Consider the following 22,732-nt stretch of genomic DNA (forward strand, 5'->3'; position numbering starts at 1 on the left):
CTGCCTTATCCACCATTACAGCCCTAGGACCTTAAACAATGCCCAGCACAAAGGAGGTGCTCAACAACTACTTGTTGATTAAATGAATGAGTCAAACTGTTAGAAGGGGTTAGTAGACATGGGTGTGGGAGCACAGGGATATTCACTCATCACTATATATTTCTGTAACTTAAGATACTTTAAGTACACAATGATAAAATAATGTTTTCCTAACCCTTGAAGTAAAGCAAAAAAACTCTAATTTCTCTAAAAACACTCAATTTTTAAAAGTTGGGGGGAAAATGGAAAGAAGTAATAAAATAAGAGAAAAAGGAAAAACAAGTTACTAAGTGGAATAGTAAACGTTTGATTTAAAGGGCAGTAATAAGAATTAGCAGTTTTATTAAAAAGTTTCCACCTTTCTAAAGGTTAATCAGATTATCTTAAGCAATTTTTTGAGTCTCAGAAATAAGTGCAATTTTCAAACAAATGCAATCATATTTAGCTTAGATTTTATACATTAATCAAACCTCTTTCATTATTCTCTTTTTCAGCTTTTCCAAACAATGGACTCCAAAATATGGAGGCATCTAATAATGTTGGTTAAACGTTTCACTGTATACTCCAGAACAGCAGTTCTCAAAGTGGGGTCCATGCAACCGTGGGAATTCCTAAGACCATTTTCAAGGGGTTTGTGACCTAAAAATTGTTTCCGTAATAATTCCAAAACTGTTTTTGCTTTTTCCTCCTGCTTTCTTATTTACACTGTAGCAAAACAGCAGTCGAGGGTAAAACTGCTGGTATTTTAGCATATACCTAGGCAGTGGCATTAAACTGTTTCACTGACACACGTGCATAATTTAAAAAATTAACAAAACAAAAACCTGTTTTAGTGAAGAATGTCTTTGATAAAGCAGTAAAATTTTTATTATATTTTGACCTCAGAGTACAAGTCTTTAATATTATGGTTGAGTGAAACAGGTGGTACAAATAAAGCACTTCAGCTGCAAACCAAAACATGCCAGTTGATTCCAGGAAAGGCATTAGTACAATTGTTTGAACTGTCAGCTAAGTTGGCTGCTTTTTCTTGGAACATCATTTTTACTTGAAAGGACATACAGCAGACAAATACGGTTGTTCAGACGGCATCTGGCAGATATTTTCTTGAAAATGAGTGAAATGAGTCTGTCACTTCAAGGAAAACATCTGACAGTATTTGTTGTCCTTCATAAAATTTGAATTCTCAAGTGAAAATTAGAATTTTGTAAGATTCAGATCCATAGATCCACCACTGTGAGTTTAAAAGTTTCAGGATACTTTATCAATTCTTCTAATGATACAGATGCTGATATTAACAAATGTGACTTGTTGATAACACATATAATCGTGTCAACATTTAGAAAATCTGCCTAAGTTGGTAAATTTTCAAAATGACCAATGCACAATGTTATAAGATCCTCCAAGAGTAAAAGATCCTTTTGAAGAGCAAGATAAACCAAAGGATTTTTATATATCAAAATACAAAGCTCATTAATATGATCTCAGATTTCACACTGCAACCAATCTTTAGGAGAGGAACATTTTTGGAGTTTTGATATAATATCAAAGAATATCCATAATTTCCTGGAAAAGAAATTAGCATACTTCTCCCTCTCCAACTACACATATGTGTGAGACTAAATCATATACTTCAACCAAGAACAAAACGAAACGAAAACATTGCAACAGACTGAATAAAGAAGCTGATAGGAGAATCCAGCTGTGTGCTATTAAGCCAGACATTAAAGATACTTACAAAAATGTAAGATAATGCACTTGTCTCACTACTCTTTTGCTTTGGTAAAGATATTTATGCTTCATTAAAAAAATACCTTATCATTAACATGTAATGAATTTATTGTTACTTTTAAAGCAATTAATAAATATTTTCAGTGTCTCAGTTTTAATGTCTAAATGATGAATACTAATAAATATAACCCATATAAACAGAAGGTCTTTGGGGCTCTCAGTAATTTTTAAGAATGTGGAGGAGCCCTAGGACCGAGAAGTCTGAGAACGGCTGCACTAGAGACACAGGTGGAAGAGCCCTGTGTGTGAAGAGGGCTGCTCTTGAGACGCCACAGCATCCAAGGACCATACCTGCTTGGCAAAGAATATCGTGTCAAGTCTGGAGTCCTGAACCACAGAGCCTGCTGGTTCTTCTCCTGGCTGCCACTTGAAAAGAAAAATCAGCCCATGAACTGGCCTACAAAACAAAAAAATACCAGTTAGTGACACCAAACCTTGCTTCTTTTAACACACTGTCAATATGTTAAGTTTTAGTCGTTTACTTAACAAATAACAATGCAAATGAAGTAACTTTGAGAAATTTTTTTAAGATTTCTATTGCTGTTCATAGTTACTAGAATGTTGCCTAAGACACGGCTAACAAAACTTAAAAAAAATACATCAATTAAAATGAAATTATAGGGCTTCCCTGGTGGCGCAGTGGTTGAGAATCTGCCTGCCAATGCAGGGGACACGGGTTCGAGCCCTGGTCTGCGAAGATCCCACATGCCGCGGAGCAACTAGGCCCGTGAGCCACAACTACTGAGCCTGCGCTTCTGGAGCCTGTGCTCCGCAACAAGAGAGGCTGCGACAGTGAGAGGCCCGCGCACGGCGATGAAGAGTGGCCCCCGCTTGCCGCAACTAGAGAAAGCCCTCGCACAGAAACGAAGACCCAACACAGCCATAAATAAATAAATAAAATTTAAAAAAAAATGGAATTACAATGAAAGGAATAATCTCAAATCTGTGCATTATTCAATTCTACCTTATATTACCTCACTTAAAAACAGAAAGAACATAGCAAAACTAGAAGAAGCTGTTAACCCTAGACTGAATTCTGATATACATGAATAAAGTTCACATAGGATGTTTACAGATAAACGGCTGCTAGCATAAATACTATGAAATATAGGACGTCGCCTTCATATAATTATTGGACGCATGAGCAACCGTCACACTACAGTATGACTGGATGTTGCATCTCACACATAATGAAATCACCACCTCCCCAAAGGAACGGTTGTTGCCCACAAACCGTTAAACCACCACTTCAGGATTCTCTCCAGTCTATCTTTCACCACTGCCTTCCATGCCACAAAAATCTTTCCTATCCCTTACAGACAGGTCAAATGATGCATCTTTAATTAACCTTCCCTGATCATCCAGCCAGAATTTCTCTCTTATTCCATCTAAAATGATTGCTCTCTTTGTGGGGAAGAAGAAAATAGGGGGAAGGGAACTGTCTCCTTACTATAAAAAACATATCCCTACAGTCCCCATTCCAGGACCTAAGAATGCTCCCCGCAGTGAAAACTCCCTCGCCCTCCATTTGCAATCCAGGGTCAATGCTTGGAGGTTGGCAGTTAAGGAGAGGCCCAGAGAAGTCAGAAGGACGGAGTAAGAGGAAGGTACTTTCTGGCATCAACATTTGGAATCTGAACTGTAACCTCCCCAAGAAGCAATGTAATAATGTATAAAAAAAAGTTCTGGGACTTCCCTGGTGGCACAGTGGTTGAGAGTCCACCTGCCAATGCAGGGGACACGGGTTCGAGCCCTGGTCCGGGAAGATCCCACATGCTGCAGAGCAACTAAGTCCATGCGCCACAACTACTGAGCCTGCGCTCTAGAGCCCACGAGCCACAACTACTGAACCCACGCGCCTAGAGCCCTTGCTCTGCAACAAGAGAAGCCACCGCAATAAGAAGCCCACACACTGCAACAAAGGGTGGCCCCCGCTCGCCGCAACTAGAGAAAGCCTACGTGCAGCATGAAGACCCAACACAGCCAAAAATAAATTAATTTTTTTAAAAGTTCTGAATTACTATTAATATACATTATCTGTCAAATATAGTTTTGTAGACTGACCTATTATTCATGTGTTTTATGTTAAAATGTTTTCCATGTTCTAACAGTATTGATCTATAAGTGAAAGTTGTAAAAAATCAACCTATCAGTACTTTGTTGATATGGAATTACAGAAACTTAGTTTTGAATCCCTTGCAAATTACTTATCTATGAGCCTCAGGTTCTTGGTTATAAAATGGGAATAATACCTACCTCACACAATTGAAAAAAATCTTAAAGGAGATAATGTGTTCAGCCTAAGGTAATCCAAGTAAAATAAACTCATGAAAGTTTGCTTAACTATAGACATATTACTTTTAGTAAAAACATACTTACTTTAATTTTTCAAAATTCTCAGGCTCTAAACTCCATATTTCTTCTACTTGGGCTCCTCGGCAACCTGAAATAAGAAATTATTTCTTCAGAAGACAAAATAACTCATTTTTTTTCCTTCGCCATTAAATAAAATATTAACTGAAAGAAAAGCATATTTGGGGGCGATAAGACATGACAGATTAAAATGGTAAAACTGGTAAGGCTCACAGTCAAATCCTAGTCCTACCTTTACTATTTCCTAATTATTATAGTGGGAGTATATTCCTTTGACAACTTTAAAAAGTTTCAAGATTTATTTTCACTGGAACACCACCCCATGACTCCTCCTTCTCAGTCTCTCTCAATCTCTGGCTCCTCTCCACCCACTCTCTTCACTCAGCTGCTATGTTTCCACAGCTCTGCCCGCAGCCCCCTTTTTTCCTTACTGTACACTTAATTTTTAAAGCGGTAATAGGGGCTTCCCTGGTGGCGCAGTGGTTGAGAATCCGCCCGCCAATGCAGAGGACACGGGTTCAAGCCCTGGTCTGGGAAGATCCCACATGCCACGGAGCAACTAAGCTTGTGCGCCACAACTACTGAGCCTGTGCTCTAGAGCCCGCGAGCCACAACTACTGAGCCCGTGTGCCACAACTACTGAAGCCCGCACGCCCAGAGCCCATCCTCTGCAACAAGAGAAGCCACCTCAATGAGAAGCTCGCGCACCGCAACGAAGAGTAGCCCCCGCTCGCCGCAACTAGAGAAAGCCCGCAGGCAGCAACGAAGACCCAACGCAGCCAAAAATAAATAATAAATAAATAAATAAAGTGGTAATAAATAGCTACCACTTAACAGTGAATTTCAGAACGCTATTTAGTTCTGACCCTTTTCCTAAATTCCAATTCTATACACTTTAAAAATTTAATTTAATATCAACTACATCAGAGTCCCCCAATATGTTCTTCTCTACAACAGTGGTTCTCAACCAGGATGATTTTTTTTATGCCTCTGCACCCCCCCACCCCCGACAGGGAACATCTCAAAATGTCTGAAGACATTTTTACCGTCACTACTGTCACTTGGAGGGGGGGGAGGTAGTATCTAGTAAGTAGAGGCCAGAGACACTGAACATCCTACATTGCACAGAATAGCCCCTGACAACAGAGAATTATCTGCCCCAAAGTGTCAAGATAAAATGAATTATCGGGCCCAAAGTGTCTAACCCCTGCAAGGCAAGTCAAGAGTACCAAGGTCGAGAACTGTGCTCTAGTAGTTCATATGGTGGTAATGGTGTACTCGTTAAGAGCCTGGCCTCCAAACTGCCAAGGTTTGAACCATGGCTCCTCCATTTACCAGCTGTATGACCACTGAACCTCTCTGCTCCCCATACTCATAGAGCAGTTGTGAGAAATAAATGAGATAACTTACTATCTCATAAGGTAATTTATTATGCATGAGATACATTTAATACAATGCCTTGGCACACTTTAAGGATCCATTAAATGTCAGGTAGCATTATGATCACAACAGAAAAAAACAGCCGTATTTACCAGTAACTTCAATGTGTAAAGTGCTTTGAATGCATTATCTCTAATCCCTGCAAGGAAAGTATTATATGGAAGAGGCTTAGGGATGTTAGGTGTCTTGTCTAAATTCACTACAACTAATATATGCCAAAAAGTTATTTAAAACCCATGTCTGGTTCCAAAGTCTGGGCACTTTCTATTGTTCCAGATTGTTTTCAAGTGAGTGCTGGAGAAGCCTTTAGATCACATGCAAAAATCTGTGGTTTAAAAAAAAAAAAATACTGGACCAACCAACTATGTGACTTTGGGCATTCATACCATTCAGTACCTCAATTTGCTCTGCTCAGCAAATATCTATTAGCTCTCACCCAAGTATTAAAGATACAGGTACAAGGAGAGTTACTTCGTTATTTGTAGTAGAGAAAACTAGAAACAACCTGAATGTCTAGAACAGGTTGCTAGACGTCCACATACATTAATTTGGGAAAAAAAGTTTGTTTAAGTGTGAACCTATATTTATACGTGTATCAAGAAAGGGCACAAAAGAACACTAATGCACTTGTTAACACTGGTTATGCTATTGGAAATCAACTGTAAAAAGGCCAAACATTAAAACATTGCACATATCATACAAAAACACAACAAAAGCCACTGAATTAAAAGAGCCCCAAAATCTTTTGCAAAGGTATAATTTCAAGTGGTGACACTGTTTAAATAACCTCATGTTAGACACATACACATCTCTGTGTAAGAAAAACATAGTACTTAACTGTTAGCATCTATCTCCTTATATACATTCAATTCTAATAATCCCCTTATGTACATTCAATTTCAAATAATGCATGGTATAATGGAAAGAGAAATAAGCAATGATTCAAGAGAACTGGGTTGTAATTCTACCACTGCCTTTAAGTTCTTTACCTTGAGTGAGAACATGTCTTTGAGCCTCACTTTCCTCATGTTTAAAACAAGAATACTACCCGCTTCATCCAATCCACACAACTCTTGTGAGGTATACATTCTCAAATACCAAACACAAAGAATCACCATGCTGATTCCTCTAATATATATTAAGTAAAAAGTTGAGTGGGGGGCAGGGGTTAGGCTTTAAAAAGTTAACGATTCACTGGTATTTAACAAATACATTCAGCCCTCTGTATCCAACGGGTTCTGGGTCCGCGGATTCAGCCAACCGCAGGTTGAAAGTAAGTGCCAAGCATGGTATTAGGCCCTAACAAGGACAGGAAATAATAAACTATTTTAATGATGCTTAAGAACTTCAACCTAGTAGGAAACAAGCTCATATAACTCAAAGACAGTACAGTCTGCATATTTTGCATATGAAAGGTACACACACGGGATGCGTTCTGGAAGTTAAGAGGTGGGCGACTATCCTTGCTGATCAGAAAAAACTTTAATGTATAGTTGAACTGGGGGACTTCCCTGGCGACCCAGTGGTTAAGACTCCCTGCTTCCAATGCAAGGGGCTCGGGTTTGATCCCTGGTCAGGGAACTAAGAACCCACATGCCGCGCAGCCAAAAAAATTAAATAAATAAATAAATAATTTAAAAATAGTTGAACTGGGTCTTAAATAGGATGACCAAATAATCTGTCATTCAAACCAGAACACTGCTCTTATTAAATTGATTTTACTTAATAGGACATTAAATTAAATTTTTAAATTAAAATGTTTTAAAACATTTATATCTTGACTAACACATTTGTATTATAGCACTGGTGGCTCCATAAAAGTCTATTCAAAAACTAATTCTAGGGCTTCCCTGGTGGCGCAGTGGTTGAGAATCTGCCTGCCAATGCAGGGGACACGGGTTTGCGCCCTGGTCTGGGAAGATCCCACATGCCGCGGAGCAACTAGGCCCGTGAGCCACAACTACTGAGCCTGCGCGTCTGGAGCCTGTGCTCCGCAACAAGAGAGGCCGCGACAGTGAGAGGCCCGCGCACCGCGATGAAGAGTGGCCCCCGCTTGCCGCAACTAGAGAAAGCCCTCGCACAGAAACGGGGACCCAACACAGCCATAAATAAATAAACAAAAACTAATTCTAAAAATAATTTTCTTAACAATATACCTGGAGTCTTTCTCCCCGAGAAAAATACTCTGGTGAGGCTCTCCCAATCTGTTGCCAGTGACTTAAATTTAATTGACTGGTAGGGATGCTATCTTGCAACACGCAGTTCTGACAACACTGATTGCCAGTCCCCTAACCGTATCAACAGGTCTACCAGAAGCAGCAGGCGTGGGCCCAGCTTCTGCACCTCCCATGAAAAACAGCCCTTGATATCTTCCCCAACCCCACTTTCAGTTATTTCATGGCACAGACAAATGTCATTTAGCTGGTGATGTGACCAAATAGGAAAAACCGTATTGTCAGCTCTAAGGCAATCTCTCTGAGGACTGGACTCAATTATGTGAAATGAACAGGCAGCCCTAAGCTGGAGGCACTGTTAACTTGTACCCCTAATAAGAAGGTCCCATTTTGGAGGCCCCAACGATTATAATCAACACTTGCTTCCAAGCGTACCATGTGCTCATAACTATACTTTTATTTCCTGTGTGAATGGCTATACTTTTAATTAATGCCAGGCACTAACTCACCTCTCTCCCCAAAACAAGGTGACATGCACCTTACAAGTGTCTGAAACAGACCTTCACGTAAAGGAAACACCACATTGGCTCTAAGTCACTCAGATCTGCCTCAGTTCAGGGGCCTGAGTTGTTGTGGGTGATGGAATTCTTCTAGACTTCTTCCCTGCAGACCCAGGCAGAGTCTGCACAATCACGAATACACCCTGCTATATCTGAGTTAATGCCTTAAGCTGAGAGGAAAGGCTGATACAAAGACTTGAAAAAGTCACCTGGCTCCCTAACAAAAACACTCCAAGAGATAAATTAAACAGATTTGGTACCAGCCCTGCAGGTCAGGTCAGATTAATCAGAGTAGCTGAGGGAATGGCATATTTGGTATAGAAAGAAAGGATGGGTTTTGTTGGGAGACAATTCTCAATGGGTTTCTACTGTTACTGCTTGTCTTCTGAGAGGAATTACCAGATTTGTTCAAAACTGTCTTTTCAAGGATGTCAAAATAGTAAACAAACTTGAAAGGCAGAGATATTTTCTCCCTCTGGGGCAGAGGGAAGACTTATTGCTGTCTGTAATAATAGTATCTCCCTAGAGCTAAAGGTTGAGCAAGTTTGCTAGCAGCCTCTTTTAACATTGGGAGCTCCCTAAGGTTGGGGGTTTCTCAGCTATGACAGAAAGTCATGCATGCAGCATCTACCTCCACTTCTATGGACTTAAAGGACAAGGGAACCAATGCAAACATGAATCTCCTGTTGCCTACTGTGCCAGGAGTAATACAATCCTTTAGCTATAAAGCTGAAGTTGTCTGCCAGCATCTATAAAATAGTGGCAGGCCCATTTGTCAGCTGGCAAGCAGGGTAAAATCTAACACTTCGTAATTCTTAACAGATGCTGGATTTTCTCAAATGCCTTTTGCAATTATTGAGATAATCTAATCGTATGGTTTTTCTTGTTTAGTTTAATATGGTGTAAATCTCAAATGTTAAACCAACCCTGAATTCCTGGGATAAACCCCTCTCAGTCATGATATATTGTCTATTTAATATATTATTGGATTTGATTTGCTAATATTTTGTTTAGAACTTCTGCATCTATGTTGATGATGGATATGGGTCTGCAGTTTCCTTTTCTTATAATGCCTTTGTCTGGTTTGGGTGTTAGGATAATGCTGACCTTCATAAAATGAGTTGGGGAGTACTTCCTCCTCTCCAATGTCTTTGGAAAAGCTTGTGTAGAAATGGTATTACTTATCCCTTAAATACTTGACAGAATTTATTAGTGAAGCCATTTTGGCTAGAGTTTTCTCTGTGGGAAAATTTTAAATTACAATTTCAATTTCTTTAATACACATAAGGCTATACTGTTTATTTATTACCTCTTGAGTGAACTTTGGTAATTTGCATCTTTAAAGGAATTTGTACATGTCATCCAAGTTGTCAAATTTATTTGCATAAATATTTATTAAAATATTCACTTATCCTTTTAATATCTGTAGAATCTGGGACTTTCCTGGTGGTGCAGTGGTTAAGAATCCGCCTGCCAACGCAGGGGACATGGGTTCGATCCCTGGTCCGGGAAGATCCCACATGCCACGGAGCAACTAAGCCCGTGAGCCACAACTACTGAGCCTGTGATCTACAGCCCATGAGCCACAATACTAAGCCCACAATCTTGAGCCCGTGAGCCACGACTACTGATCCCACGTGCCACAACTACTGAAGCCCTCACGCCCAGAGCCTGTGCTCCACAACAAGAGAAGCCACTGCAATGAGAAGCCCGCGCACTGCAACGAAGAGTAGCCCCCGCTCGCAGCAACTAGAGAAAGCCCACACGCAGCAACGAAGACCCAATGCAGCCAAAAAAATAACTATTTAATTTTTTTTAAAAAATCTGTAGAATCTGTAGTGATGTCATCTCTCTTATTCCTGATATTGGTCATTTGTCTCCTCTCTTTCTTCCGATCAGTCTGACTAGAGGTTTATGCATTTTATTGATATTTGAGAAACCAGCTTTTGGTTTCATTGACTTTCTCCACTATTTTTTTCTTTCCTGTTTTACTAATTTCAACTCTGATCGCTATTACTTCCTTTTATCTGCTTACTTTAGGTTTAATTTACTCATCTTTTTCTAGTTTCTTGAAGGGAAAGCTGAGGTCACTGATTTGTTGTAGCAAATCCAGTCCCTGTTACTCTATCTTGGCTGGAAGCAGAAATACACAGCCTCTATTTTTAATTAGTAGACTATCCTAGTTTGTTTTGCTGCATTTATGAATTACGTATGCATTGTATCAATTAAAAGTATAGTTCTGCTCCATCAGTTTCTTAATTTAATAAGAACTTTGTTTTACCATGATGTTATATTCCACCAAAAATTTTATTTAATATATTCACTCAACTCACATATAATTTCCCCTTCAATGAAGAAACTTAAATCTACAATAGCATTCATAATACAATAAGATGTTTCACTTTTGAAAGAATAAACTTCCAAAGGTTTTTTAAATCCATGAATTGAATGAGGAAAAAAGAAAATGATTGGAATAAACTCAGTCTCTTTGAAGCATCTGATGGTGATATACAACTACCATCATTTAACTTTTTGCAAAGTTCTTCTTCTGCTAATTAAACCAGTCTAATAACTATAGCTTCAGTTTTCATTTGTGCAGGTACAGAAGGTGCAGTTCCATGGCAGTCTCTTACGCATGCTTTTATTTAAATCATTTTCAATTCCAAGTTTTCTGCATGTATGAAATTGAAGCAAAAGCTGTTAACAGAATGGACTAATTTTAAAATAAACAAATTTGCCTGATACGTTTCTTAAGGTTAACTCTAACATGTCATAATAGTTAAGGTTTTGAAGGTAACGTTTACGGCTAAAACCTGCAGACATCTCAAACTCAGTGTATGTCCAAAGCTGAACCCATTTTCTTGTCCATCAAGCCTACTCTTCTCTTGTACTTGTACTTCACCAGTCTCCCAAGCTAGAAACTAGAGTCATTGTCACCTCTTTTTCCCTACATCCCAGCAGTTAACAGTCCTGTGGATTTAAATATAGCAAAAATTATTGAATCTACCTCCTCCTCTCCAAATCACTACTTTATGTGTGGAGCCAATCATCTCAAATTCTGACCATTTTAAGAGGCTTCTAGCTTCTCTTACTTCATTCCAATCTACCCTGCACACTACAAGTAGTAAATCTTTTTAAATTATAAAAATATCATTTCAGCCTTGAAATATCTTTGACAGTTAAGTCCCCAGGGGCTACAGGGCAATCCACACTACACAACATGGCACACAATCTGGCCTCAGTTTATCTTTTCAGCTTCGGATTGAAATACTCCTGAAGTCTGTTACATTATGTTTTAGTCACTTTCCCAGCTGTTCCCTAAGTCATATACTTTACCACCACTACTGTTTATGCCTTTTCTTCTGCCCGTGCTCTTCCACGACCTGTGTGTACCTACTCTAATGTAGCAATTAATACGCCATATTATAATTTGCTTGTCAGTTCTTTAGAACAGCAGTCATGCTTTATTCACATTAAAACTATCCAAACCCTACCAATGTGTCAGACACAGCAGGTAAACAATATATGCCCGATACATGATATCCAAACAGTCAGCTACGTACAACAAACAGTTATCTATATCAATGTTGAATTTCCACCTCAAGTACAAGTTTTAACATAATAGCTAAAATTAATACTTGAGAAAATGTAACAGATAAAAATAAACTTACTGCCAAAGAAGAGCTGGAGCGACAGGGAAGGCTACAAAGTCAAATATGTTGGTTACTTAGGACCAGAGATAAGGGACAGAGTCAGAAAGAAATTACGAGGCAAGCATGTGGCCTCCGGAGCACTAGCTGGAGAAAGCACACTTCCCCGGAAGCCACAAAATGAGCAGAACGAGCGAGGTGGTCCGTGCGTCCCACGCGGCCAGCCTGTGCGGACGTTCGCAGGGCTGGTCACACACTCGAGGGGTTCTGCTCCGAATAACTCGAATGTCATGTTCCGGGGCGGCTTGGGCCTTGGACACCCCACCCTCGACAAGGCGCACCCGACTCTTCCTGTAGCACCGATGGCCTGAGACACGCACCTGGGCACCCCTGCCTGGAATGGGGGCGCCCCGTAGTGGAAAGGGAAGAATCGGTACGTAAAGTCGGGGGGAACTGGGGCGGGGACTCAGATCAGTGGAGCTAGTACTGGAGCGCCGAGTCCTGGGGACACGCTCCTGCCCTCGCGGTGTGGCTCTCAGATCACCACGGAAACGCGACTGGCCGGGACCAAGGAGGGACCGGAGCCCTGCCTTTCCCCCTCCCCGACTCCAGGGTTAGAGAGTCGCCTCCCTCCAGACGCTGGGCGGCGGCAGCCGCAGGGAAGCACTCCGTGCCCAGCTCAGGCCTCCTCCCGTGACCCCCGGCCCAGGACGGTCCCCTTGGCTCTCACCGAATCCTTTAATGAGCTCGGTGAAGACCCCGGGGTCGCTTTCCATGAGGCACCACTCCCCAGCATTGCCCGTCATGGCCCCGGCCACACGCCGCCCCGCTCCACCTCCGGCTCCGGCACCCCCCCAATCCAGCCGCCTCCGGCCACTGAGCTCTGCAAACCCGCCGCTGGCTCGTCAACCTCACGTCACCCCGCCTACTTCCCGACAGCCTCCGGGCGCCGTCACCTGCAGCGCGACAGAGCGCGGGAGGACGCTCTAGCCACCCAAGAGACGGCGAAACTCTTTCTGGGCCGCGCAGGACCCGGAGCCGATTCGGAAGGGGCCAGGGCCGCCGAGAAAGGGCGGGATTTGGGGCGCCGGAGGAGGGAACATCCGGGACTCTCGCTAGTCTGGGGCGGGGGCGGGGCACGCCCGGCGGGGCGGGGCTCGCTCCCGGGAACCGAACCGGGAGACCCGGGTGGCGGAGTCGGAGCAGGCATCACCTTTCCGGCCGACGCGCGTCGTCTTTCGGCGGCGTGGCGCAGCGCTTCTCCCGGTGGCGCGGCGGCTTCGGAGGGAGGGTCGGCCGCCGGGCACAGGTGAGGACACCGCGGACGGCCGGCTGGCCGGGGCCCTTTGTGCGGTCTGAGCGGCGCCGGGGACGCGCAAGGTCCGGCCGGTCCTCCGTGGCCCTCACCCCGCATCCCTGCGGCCGAGGCCGGAGCAGACGCTGCGCCGACCCGTCTCCCGCCCCGCCTCCGTGCCCTGGCGGGCTGGGTGGCTGGACCGGCACCTCTGCTGGGCCGGGCCCTTCCCGAAGCCGGGACCGCTCCCCCTTGTACTTGCGGAGCTTCCCGCAGGCCGGCGTCCCAGGGCCCCGCTATCCTCCTCCCCTTCCTTCTCCTCCTTCTTTTCCTCCTCCCGCCGCTGCTGCTGCGCCGAGAGGCGTTGCCCGGCCTCTGGGCTTCGGGAAGAAGGATCTTTGTGAGAAGACCGAGGGACGAATTTGTCTTGGAGGGAATGACGAGGGACAGGAGAAGATCCGTCCTGTCGTCGGTGGGGCTGATAGACAAGTGTAAAGGGGCGCGGTGCCTCCAAGGCACATGAGGTTGAAAAATGCAGTGTGTTAATCTGAAAATATTTGTAACGGTCCTAAGACTAAAAGATGCGTTAAACCAAAAATGGCTGTCTTCACTAAATCAGGAAACCTCATTCACCAGGCCCTTGCAGAATAGTAATGTTAAAACTAAAATCTTTCAGAGTAGTAGTGTTCATGCATCACTCCTTAAAGCTCTGACTTCCAAGAAGGGCCCTTGGCTTCTAGAAAAAAAAAAAAAAGCTTTACTTGGTAAAACTCGGATTCTTTGTTTCTCAAGCAGGAGGACCTGTGCCCTGGAATAAGGGAACCTTGTCCTGCCGGACTGTGTGAAGCCACGAAATAAACATGATACATTTTACTGAGAGAAACAGCGGCACAGCTTTTATATGAAAACAAACGTGGTTATATTATGGAGTAGAAGCCAAAATCTATGTCAGGGGTTAAATTTAAAAAAAAATTTTTTTTTGGAAACTTTCTTGAAGTTTGTCCCTGGGAAACTGTGTCTTCAAGCTGGTGGGGGGCGGGAGAGGTATGTATTCTGTTAATATACTTAAATGGGAAAGTCTGTGAGGCACAGGAGTCTGGCCTTATTTCCTTATGAACCACGCCTAGAATGAGTGTCATCAGAGCCCAAAGCTGTTTGCAGGAATTTGCCGTATTTTCTTCATCTGCAATATTGCTGTGAACTTGAAAATGTTTTTGGTGCTAAGTAACTATTGAATACATCAAAACTAACATTTGATACCCAACTGAACATGGTGCCTGTTGTAGAAAGACCGAACTGAAAGTTTAGCCCTTGAAACAGCCTATAAGTAATCAGAATGGGGGGGGGGGGTGTGTGTGTGTCAAATTTCTTTAATTATGTTGTTAACATTTAATTCTAAGAGGTCACCTAAAAATCCAGATTTCTGAGTTTTTGAGAAAAATGAGAAGATCTGGCAATATGAGGCCCAAACTACATGACGACCAGTTGGCTAAAAGGTGTATGCCTTCCGAATATCGTGCTGTCATGTCTGCTCTAGTTCCTCACCACTTTTTATTGCATCACCCTTGACTTGATTCGCTCATGTCCATTGACCAGTCTGAGTGATACAGCTCTCTGAATTTGTGGCCCCCGTTTTTGCAGTATTGTTTCTTTCAAACTGTCTTGCTCTCATAGATGTAAGTCAGCTTTGACTCCATTTAAAAAGGAATAAGCTGTAAACTTGTTTGACCTCTTGGGATGAAAGAGAGCCTTTTCAAGTGACAAATGATCAAGAGACTTGGGAAAGATATTTAGATGTGTACATTCAAGAAGAATGTAGGCATACTTAGAAGTAATATATTATTAGTACTGTTAAAAGTTACTATAGATGTTCTAGTTCTAGCGAATAAGAAGCAGAACTAGTGTTATTGCATACTGTGTATTACTGCCATTCACTGATCTTGCATTCAAAATTAGGAAAAAGAGAAGTGGGCAATGTATAAAATATCCACAACCAATTTCAGAGTGTGGCCATGCTTTTAATGATATTGTAATCTGTTTGATTTCTTCTCAAAATTTTGATTTATAGACGTTTAATACAACTTTAGCTGTATTACATTTCCTTGCAGGGGTGTTGCTTTAAGAGCACAGACTAGGTCAGGCCAACTGAAAGAAGAATTAACTATCTTTTGTTTGTTTGTTTGTTAGTTAATCTGGATTTACAACGCTTGATTATTCAGAAGTGGATTAACTGATGACCAGGCTTTGAACTCACTCACTGCCCACCTGTCTTCTAAACCACTGACACTGGAGCTTAAGCTTTGAGAAGGGGGTTGATGACATTTGGGGAAGGAAGAAATTAAGGTCCTGTATAGTATGTCTGTGTGTATCTCAAATTTCTTTCTAAAGACAAATATAAAAAATGTAGGGTTAAATATCACTTAAATGCTTATCTATTTAAATAACTTGCCAAATATATTTCACCTAGCCAAGTTTTAATTTTTTTTTAATAACAGGTTTTTGAGATAGAATTCACACATCACATTCAGTGGGTTTTAGTATATTCACAGAGTTGTGTAACCATCAACCACTATATAATTTCAGAACATTTTCATCACCCCTAAAGAAACCCCCTACCACTTTGGAGAACAATGTAGCAGGTCCTCAAAAGGTTAAATATAGAGATATCATATGATGCAACATTTTACATTCCACTAGCAGTATATGAAGGTTCTAATTTCTCCAAATCCTCGCCAACACTTATTATTGTCATTTTGATTATTGCCATTCTAGTTGGTGTGAAGTGGTATCTCATTGCAGTTTTGATTTGCATTTCCCTGATGACCAGTGATATTCAGCATCCATTTTTGTGTTTGTTGGCCATTTGTATACCTTCTTTGAAGACATACCTATATAGATTCTTTGCCTATTTTTTAATTGGGTTATTTATCATTTTATTATTTAGTTATGAGTTATTTATATATCATAGACACAAATTCATTATCATATGTATGATTTGCAACTATTTTCTCCCATTCCATGGGATGTCTTTTGCTTGCTTTGTGGTGTCTTTTGAAACACAGTTTTAAATTTTGATGAAGTCCAGTCTATCGGTTTTTTTCTTTTGTCACTTATACCTTTGGTGTCTGTATTTTGAGATCAACTCATTTCAGTTCCAGAGTTAGTATCAGATCCCCCAAGTGAAAGGGCAGGATCCCAAACAGATTGCCCTTACTTCACACAACAGCCTCAAATAAGGTCCCAGTCCAGCCAACTAGGCTTCCCACAATGCGCTCAGGGTCAGTAATTCACTAGAATGACTCAACTCCCTAAAAGCACCATCCTTATGATTACAGTTTTATTATAAAGGATTTATAATAAAATCTTTTATTATAAGGGATACAACTCAGGAACAGCCAAATGGAAGACACCACCAGGCCACTGGAGGCAGTGGAGGGATTCCTTCTGTTTGTAGAATCCTGGCACATCACCGTCCCAGCACATCAGTGTTCACCAACTGGGAGTCTCTGCTGAACTTGTTTTTTTTCTTTAAAGATTTATTTATTATTTATTTTATTTTATTTATTTTTGGCTGCGTCGGGTCTTAGTTGCGGCATGTGGGATCCTCGTTGAGGCATGCGGGATCTTTTGTTGGGGCGCGTGGGCTCTTCATTGTGGTGCTCAGACTTCTCTCTAGTTGTGGCGTGCGGGTTTTCTCTCTCTAGCTGTGGCGTGCGGGTTCCAGAGTGAGTGGGCTCTGTAGTTTGCGGCACTCGGGCTCAGTAGTTGTGGCGCGCAGGCTTAGCTGCCCCGCGGCATGAAGGATCTTAGTTCCCTGACCAGGGATCAAACCCGTGTCCCTTACATTGCAAGGTGGATTCTTTACCACTGGACCACCAGGGTAGTCCCTCCGCTGTACTTTGATGTCCAGAGTTTGTATATGGGGTTTCATGACTAGGCATGACTGATTAATTCATTGACCCTGTGGTTGAGGTCAGTCACCTGCCTTCCTTCCCTCCTGGGAGGTTGATCTGGCCTAAAGTTCCAACCTTCTAATCAGATGATTGGTCTTTATGGCGACCCCCAACTGGAAGCAATCCAAAGACCCAGAATGAGTCACCTCATTAGCATAACAAAGACACTCCCATCAATCAGGATATTCCAAGGTTTTTTTTTATTAACTGTTTTTAAATTGAATAAAAGATTCTTTAAATTCTATAGTGCTTTACAGTTTTCAGAAGTTTCACACATATGATTTCATATAATCCCATAATAACCCTTTTTTTTAATCCTCTATCCCTATATTTCCCCTTCCCTCTTCCTTCTCCCCACTGTAACCACTAGTTTGTTCTCTTTATCTGAGTCTGCTTCTTTTTTGTTTTATTCACCAGTTTGTTGTATTTTTTAGATTCTGCATGTAAGTGATACCATACAGTATTTGTCTTTCTCTGGCTGACTTATTTCACTTAGCATAATGCCCTCCAAGTCCATCCATGTTGCTGCAAATGGCAAAATTTCGTTCTTTTTTATAGCTGAGTAGTATTCCATTGTATATGTATATACCACATCTTATTTATTCATTCATCTGTTGATGGACACTGAGGTTGCTTCCATACCTTGGCAATTGTAAGTAACGCTGCCATGAACATTGGGTGCATGTATCTTTTCGAGTTAGTGTTTTTGTTTTTTTCGGATATAAACCCAAAGTGGTGTGTGAAGCCCTGTGAGAACCATGGACAAAAATCAGATATTCTTCTTTTTTCTTTTTTTTTATACAATTTTTAAAGGTTACACTCCATTTATAGTTATTACAAAATATTGGCTATATTCCCCGTGTTGTACTCTACATCCTTGTAGCCTGTTTTGCACCGAGTAGTCTGTACCTCCCGCAAAACCCAGATATTCTTTATTATACCACTGTGTCTTATCACCTAGCCAATTTTAAAGTTAATTTGTATTTCAGCGCTCAGTGACAAAGAGAGCAGCTTGGAACATGCTGCCATTCTGTTTTTTATATTTCACTCTAAAAATCTGACTCAGGTAAATCTACATAAGCAAGTAGAGAGGTGCCGTTAACTGTTAATGATGTGATCTGATCCACAGTTTTATGTTGCACCCTGGAAAGTGTGTTCACAGAAGCATATGAAAAGGTGAACATTTCTCCTGCAGAAGTATCGAAAGGGTGTGTGGTCAGGGTTGTCATTAATAAAACATAACATGCAAGGGAAGATTCCATTTGTACAGCTATGAATAAATAATTCATTTCTTATAATAGGGATTACAAGGATTACATTTAGGGATTTCTTTTTTAGGCATCCTCTCTAGATTTAAAAGTTCATTTTTCTGCTTGCTTTAGAAAAGATACTTGAATACCTAATATTAAACATATTAGAAGAACTTACAGAGAAATACTGTTCTCAGGTGACATTTTTACTCAGTACTCATTACTTTCTCTTTGTAACTTTTTCATGTTTTATTTTTCTTAATTGTATTTCTATTACCTGCATATAGTACATTATTTTATCCTGATTACAGAATTTATGTTAAAGGCTTGAATTATGTTTTTAATTGCATGCATTGAGACTTATTTTCAAAGTAAATGTGTTACAGGAAAGAAAAGCCAGTCATGCATAATACTTAGATAAATGGTTCAGAAAATCAACTTTAATCCTGCTTAGTTATCCTTAAATATATATTAGGAATTACTTAAAAATGGTGTTCTAGAGGAGGGATACACAGATAAGGCCTGGTCCCTGTTCTCAAGGGAACCATTGATGTTAGCTGGACATGCTCACAAAGAATAATAAAAAGGAAAGAACTTTGAGAGTGGGGGGTTTTGAGGTTTATATTGAGACCTTGAAATCTCACCACTTGGGCCTTGGTGCAGGAAAACTGGTGTAGTATAATCTGATAATTGAATGTCTTCTCAAAATTATTCATTTAACAAATATGACTAATAAGCAGGAATAGCCAGGTTGAAGAAACACCAGAGAGTGTGTGTTTTTGTTAAATCTAAAGGAGAGGCCAGCAATGTCAAAAAATTTCTACTGGAATTAGCAATTAATGTTATCAATCTTTGAGAAGGCTCTTAGCCTTTTTGGATTGAAAGGCAGAGGTAAATGCCATATTGAAAAGGGGGTCCGAATACATAGAAAAAGCAACATCCACTGCACCAGGAGTTTCAGCCTGTGCTGTACTCAGTCACTATAAATCAGTCCATAATGACTGATACAATATGATCACTTCGTCTCTGACACCACCTGAAGCCTAGGCCTGCACTGAGATTAACTACTTTATGTCAGAGCTTTATTTGGAATATTGACACTGCTGTTTCCAGCACAATTCAAATCACTGTTCCCCTAAGTCACATGCAAAATGTGAGGCTTTCTTCCCAGCACTTACCTCTGCACCATTGTGTGTTCCCCGCTCTGAGACCCAGTCTTTCATTGCTCCCTTACTCACCCAATTTCCCCGCATTGAGAACTCCCTCAATTTCTTTACTCCTCTTTCTCCCTCAAGGGGATCATTACCCATAACCTCCACCCTTAGTGAAGGAGATACCTCTTTTGCTGTCAAGGGCTAGTCTCCGCCTGGATGCTCTGAAACTTCTTTCAGGGATCTCGTTCCCTCACTTACGCCCTTTCTCTGCTGTCTTCAACTCTCCAAATCGAACTTTGAACCTCAACCTCAGAGTCCTCTCATCTGAAAAGGTAAAAAGATCTTTCCTCTGGCTCCTGCCTTCTCTCTTACCTTCCCTTGAGAACTTGGCTTCTGTGCAAGAGTAGTCTACCCGTGAAGTCTCTTCACCGCTGCGTGCCCTCCTGACCTCACTAGAATCAAGCTATTTCTCGTAGCGCCCGACTGCGATTGCCTTTCCTCAGCATCCCTGTTGCCAACTTCAGCCTTACTCACTTGATTGCTGAGCATTTGACATTACCAGCCATTCACTCTGTGAAATTCTCTTCCTTGTGGTCTACGATACCACTCTCTCCAGATTTTAAGTCTGTGTGCCTCTCCTTCTCTTTCTTCTTTAAAGGGCCCTTTTCTCCTTAGCTTTTTTTTAATTAATATTCACCAGGATTGTGTCTTTAGCCTTCCCCACAGTATATAAACATGCTCAAGCTTGTATCATCTTCAAAACAAAATTTCTTTTACTTGTGTTCCTCTTTAAGCTACTACCTTACCTGTCAACATTTCTTTGCAGTATATTTAGTTCCTTTTCTAAAATTTAAAGACACAGAGCGAGATTTCATATACCCCTTCCTGGAATGTGTTCCCCAAACTTTATATGCCAGTTTTTCAGTCTTCCTGGATTATTGAGACAGCATTATTTTATCCTCCTCTGCTCATTCACTTTTCTGTTAAAGCACTTGATTACAGTTTGCTTTGTATTATGTATAAATTTCTACCTCATCAAATAGACTGTGATTTACCTGAGGGCAGGAAAAAAAAGTTTTAAAAATCTTTTTAAGGGAACAGAAATCTCCTTCATGCCTTACACACAGTATGCAGTAAATGCTGGTTGAGGATTTTTTGTTGGTTGTTTGCCATGGGGAGAAGCCCAGTGCACTGTAGTGGCCCAGGCAGGAAACCTGAAGATAAACAGCTGTACTATAGTGAGAGTAGCGGTGGACCGATAAAGTAATGGATGATTGTGGTTACTCCCTTTGGAGGAGAAAAAGGGATACTGCTGCCAGACAGCTAGTTCTAGTAGCTTCAGAGATACTGGAAGGAGGAAAATGTGGGTAGTCACAGATGAAGTAAACTATAAACGAGCACTGTTGATACAGGATGTTAATGAGTTAGCATGCTCTCAGCTACAGGTAGCAGAAAACTTATCAATGGCTTAAACAATAAGGATATACTTATGATATATTAGGACATTTCTAAGTAGGGCAGTTCCAGGTAATTTGATGATATCAATGACCCAGATTCCTTCTTTTTTTTTTTTTCTTTCTGGTGCTTCCATCCTTACAAATTAGTTTGTCTTCTTAAACTGGCACCCCTCCATGGCTCTAGGTAGCTGACACCACTTCAGGCATCATGTGCAGATGAGTATGTCAGGGCAGAAAGGGGAACATTCCTTTTTAAGAGCCCAAGCCCCTTTTTAAGAAGGAAGAAAACCTCAGAAGTATTACCAGCAGACTTATCGTGTCTCACTGATGGGAGTTGTGATACTTGCTCAATACCTGTACCAGTCACATGGCAAGAGGAATGAGAGCATCACCTGGGAACTTGTGATAAGTACGAATGCTTAGGCCTCAACCAGACATACTGAATTATGAAAGAAACTTCGGGGTGGGGGGGGCGGGTGTGGAACCCATCATCTTGTGTTTTAACTAGGACTTCAAGTAATTTTGATGCACACAGAGTTTGAGAACCACTGGCTTAGAGCAATCAAGATTCATCCCTTGGGGCTGGGGAATGTCCCCTGAAGGGCATTACTACCAGAAAGAGGATAAGAGAAGGGGGAAGGGAGGAACAGATGTTGGATACACAATCAAAAATGTCTACACAGTTATTCAGGAAGTAAAGTGAGTGCTAGCCCCCTGTCTGTGTCAGTGACTATTGCCGCCCCTTTTATTCTCCTCCATCTGGTCCTCTAGACTCCATGCCGAACTGCCTGCTCAGTCTCTGAAGCAACAAGCTATACCTCAAAAATGCGACTTCTTAGCTATTGCTTCTGATCGTTACACCACCAGTTACTGAGCTTAAGAAATATTTTTAAATTAAAAGATTTCATGGCAGATTTCAATAAGCATAGATTAATAAATAATTTTCCTTTTTAGAATTTTCTTGTTTCTAGCTAAAATAACATTTTGCTTTCTGACAGGTTTCCTAAAAGACAGAAAAATGGAGGAATTGGTAAACCAAATGCAGCCGCTGAATGAGAAGCAGATAGCCAATTCTGAAGACGGATATGTGTGGCAAGTCACTGATATGAATCGGCTGCACCGGTTCTTATGTTTTGGTTCTGAAGGTGGGACTTATTATATCAAAGAACAGAAGTTGGGCCTTGAGAATGCCGAAGCTTTAATTAGATTGATTGAAGATGGCAGAGGATGTGAAGTGATACAGGAAATAAAGTCATTTAGTCAAGAAGGCAGAACTGCAAAGCAGGAGCCTACGCTCTTTGCCCTCGCCATTTGTTCCCAGTGTTCCGACATAAGCACGAAACAAGCCGCCTTCAAAGCTGTTTCTGAAGTTTGTCGCATTCCTACACATCTCTTTACTTTTATACAATTTAAGAAAGATCTAAAGGAAAGCATGAAATGTGGCATGTGGGGTCGCGCCCTCCGGAAGGCCGTAGCAGACTGGTACAATGAAAAAGGTGGCATGGCCCTTGCCCTGGCCGTTACAAAATATAAACAAAGAAATGGCTGGTCTCACAAAGATCTGTTAAGATTGTCGCATCTTAAACCTTCCAGTGAAGGT

At 41.4% G+C, this 22,732-nt stretch overlaps 2 protein-coding genes across 12 annotated transcripts in view; one reads left to right on the plus strand and one right to left on the minus strand.

Annotated features, from left to right (window-relative positions):
- Positions 1 to 12,968, minus strand: part of UCHL5 (ubiquitin C-terminal hydrolase L5) — a 52,191-nt gene extending 39,223 nt beyond the window's left edge. For 2 of the 4 annotated variants that reach the window (XM_059942769.1, XM_059942764.1), the window contains exons 1-3: positions 12,755 to 12,965; positions 4,207 to 4,270; positions 2,119 to 2,224 (exon numbers count right to left, since the gene is read on the minus strand). In XM_059942769.1, coding sequence (XP_059798752.1) covers positions 2,119 to 2,224; positions 4,207 to 4,270; positions 12,755 to 12,830 — 246 coding nt within the window. In that variant the 5' untranslated portion in view covers positions 12,831 to 12,965. Of the gene's footprint in view, positions 1 to 2,118; positions 2,225 to 4,206; positions 4,271 to 12,045; positions 12,077 to 12,754 lie in introns of all 4 variants that reach the window. The other 2 variants (XM_059942746.1, XM_059942757.1) reach the window with 2 other exon arrangements.
- RO60 (Ro60, Y RNA binding protein) overlaps positions 12,326 to 22,732 on the plus strand; it is a 28,648-nt gene continuing 18,241 nt past the window's right edge. The window contains exons 1-4 of one of the 8 annotated variants that reach the window (XM_059942672.1): positions 13,126 to 13,333; positions 15,506 to 15,679; positions 21,280 to 21,541; positions 22,131 to 22,730. In XM_059942672.1, coding sequence (XP_059798655.1) covers positions 21,460 to 21,541; positions 22,131 to 22,730 — 682 coding nt within the window. In that variant the 5' untranslated portion in view covers positions 13,126 to 13,333; positions 15,506 to 15,679; positions 21,280 to 21,459. Of the gene's footprint in view, positions 12,458 to 13,125; positions 13,334 to 15,505; positions 15,680 to 18,916; positions 20,008 to 20,750; positions 21,542 to 21,640; positions 21,832 to 22,130; positions 22,731 to 22,732 lie in introns of those variants that run through there. The other 7 variants (XM_059942713.1, XM_059942705.1, XM_059942720.1 and 4 more) reach the window with 7 other exon arrangements.

This window comes from Balaenoptera ricei, chromosome 1 (assembly GCF_028023285.1).
Source record: "Balaenoptera ricei isolate mBalRic1 chromosome 1, mBalRic1.hap2, whole genome shotgun sequence".
Taxonomy (NCBI): Eukaryota; Metazoa; Chordata; class Mammalia; order Artiodactyla; family Balaenopteridae; genus Balaenoptera; species Balaenoptera ricei.